Source organism: Sinocyclocheilus grahami, unplaced genomic scaffold (assembly GCF_001515645.1).
Source record: "Sinocyclocheilus grahami isolate Dianchi unplaced genomic scaffold, SAMN03320097.WGS_v1.1 scaffold9462.1, whole genome shotgun sequence".
Lineage (NCBI taxonomy): Eukaryota > Metazoa > Chordata > Actinopteri > Cypriniformes > Cyprinidae > Sinocyclocheilus > Sinocyclocheilus grahami.
In genome coordinates, this window is record NW_015512632.1 from 1 (window position 1) to 1,136 (window position 1,136).

A 1,136-nucleotide genomic window follows, 5' to 3' on the forward strand; every position below is an offset into this window, starting at 1 on the left:
CCTGCTAGAGGACGTGGATGCAGCCTTCGTCAGCCGGGAGCTGCTTCCCACAGAGAGTATGTCTCACAGGCTGTTTGTGCTTCTGAATTCTCACTGTCTGTTTGTAATATAATGTAACTACAATCACGTGTGATTAATTCTAATAATAGATTGGTCTCTAGCCATGGCATTAACAGCACCATGGAATATTTCTGCTCTTGTTTATTTCATTTAATCTTCCTTGCCATGTGTTCCCACAGATCCGCTGGCCTATCAAGGCATGGGAAGGCTCACTTTCAGTGGACTTCTGAATGCTCTGGACGGAGTGGCATCTTCAGAGGCCCGAATTGTGTTTATGACAACTAATTTCATTGAGAGGTAAAGCTCAATACTGCAACTTGTTCATTGTGCATAACTTTTTTGTTTTTAACACAAGGAAGATTAGTGGTAATAAACTGTTTTACAGTTCAAGGTAGTGATAAGCAGATTTTAGCAGATAATTGAATTTTATATATACACAATATATTTAATATATAAAATTAATATAATATGTTTAATATGTAAAATTTATTTTATATGTTTAAAAAAAATCTAATTCAGTCATCAATAGATAATGCTCTAGTTTATCTTAAAATATCTCTTTTTGCAGTTTTTTAATCCAGTAATAATGAATGAAGTACCCAATAGTCATGAACGCCTGTGTTTTCCTGTGTTATAACATGGTATTGTTTTCTTTTCTTCCCTTTCTCTTTTTTTCTCCTCTGTGTGCTGAAGACTTGATCCAGCTCTTGTCCGACCTGGCCGTGTGGATCTGAAGCAGTATGTGGGCTACTGCTCTCACTGGCAGCTGACTCAGATGTTCCGGAGGTTTTACCCTCAGGAGTCTGTAGTTGAGGCTGAGCGGTTTGCCGAGCAAGCGCTGGCAGAACACCCAGAACTCAGCGCCGCTCAGGTGCAAGGACACTTCATGCTCTATAAGACAGACCCGGCTGGCTCCATCAAAAACATTGCAGAGATGAAGGAGTGAAGACTATACAGGCATTACAGACTTTTGTAAGATGCAGACTGAGCAACAGGCGAGTGATTTACAGAATGAATGAATCATTCTTTGAAATGTACACCTGGATAAAGGCTTGCTACACACTGAAGTAATAAAA

General features: G+C 39.4%; 1 protein-coding gene across 1 annotated transcript; it reads left to right on the forward strand.

Moving 5' to 3' along the window:
- The first annotated feature begins 6 nt into the window (after nucleotides 1-6).
- On the forward strand, nucleotides 7-1,136 carry LOC107578256 (mitochondrial chaperone BCS1-like). The gene is made up of 3 exons (XM_016264227.1): nucleotides 7-56; nucleotides 240-357; nucleotides 754-1,136. Exons 2-3 carry the CDS (start codon nucleotides 260-262, stop codon nucleotides 1,004-1,006), a joined length of 351 nt encoding a protein of 116 aa, XP_016119713.1. The 5' UTR covers nucleotides 7-56; nucleotides 240-259; the 3' UTR covers nucleotides 1,007-1,136.

Excerpts from the sequence above, each read along its gene's own strand:
- LOC107578256 (XM_016264227.1), top strand. The coding sequence starts at position 260 with ATGGGAAGGCTCACTTTCAGTGGACTTCTGAATGCTCTGGACGGAGTG. Across the intron at positions 358-753 it reads ACAACTAATTTCATTGAGAG|ACTTGATCCAGCTCTTGTCC; the intron begins GTAAAGCTCAAT and ends TGTGTGCTGAAG.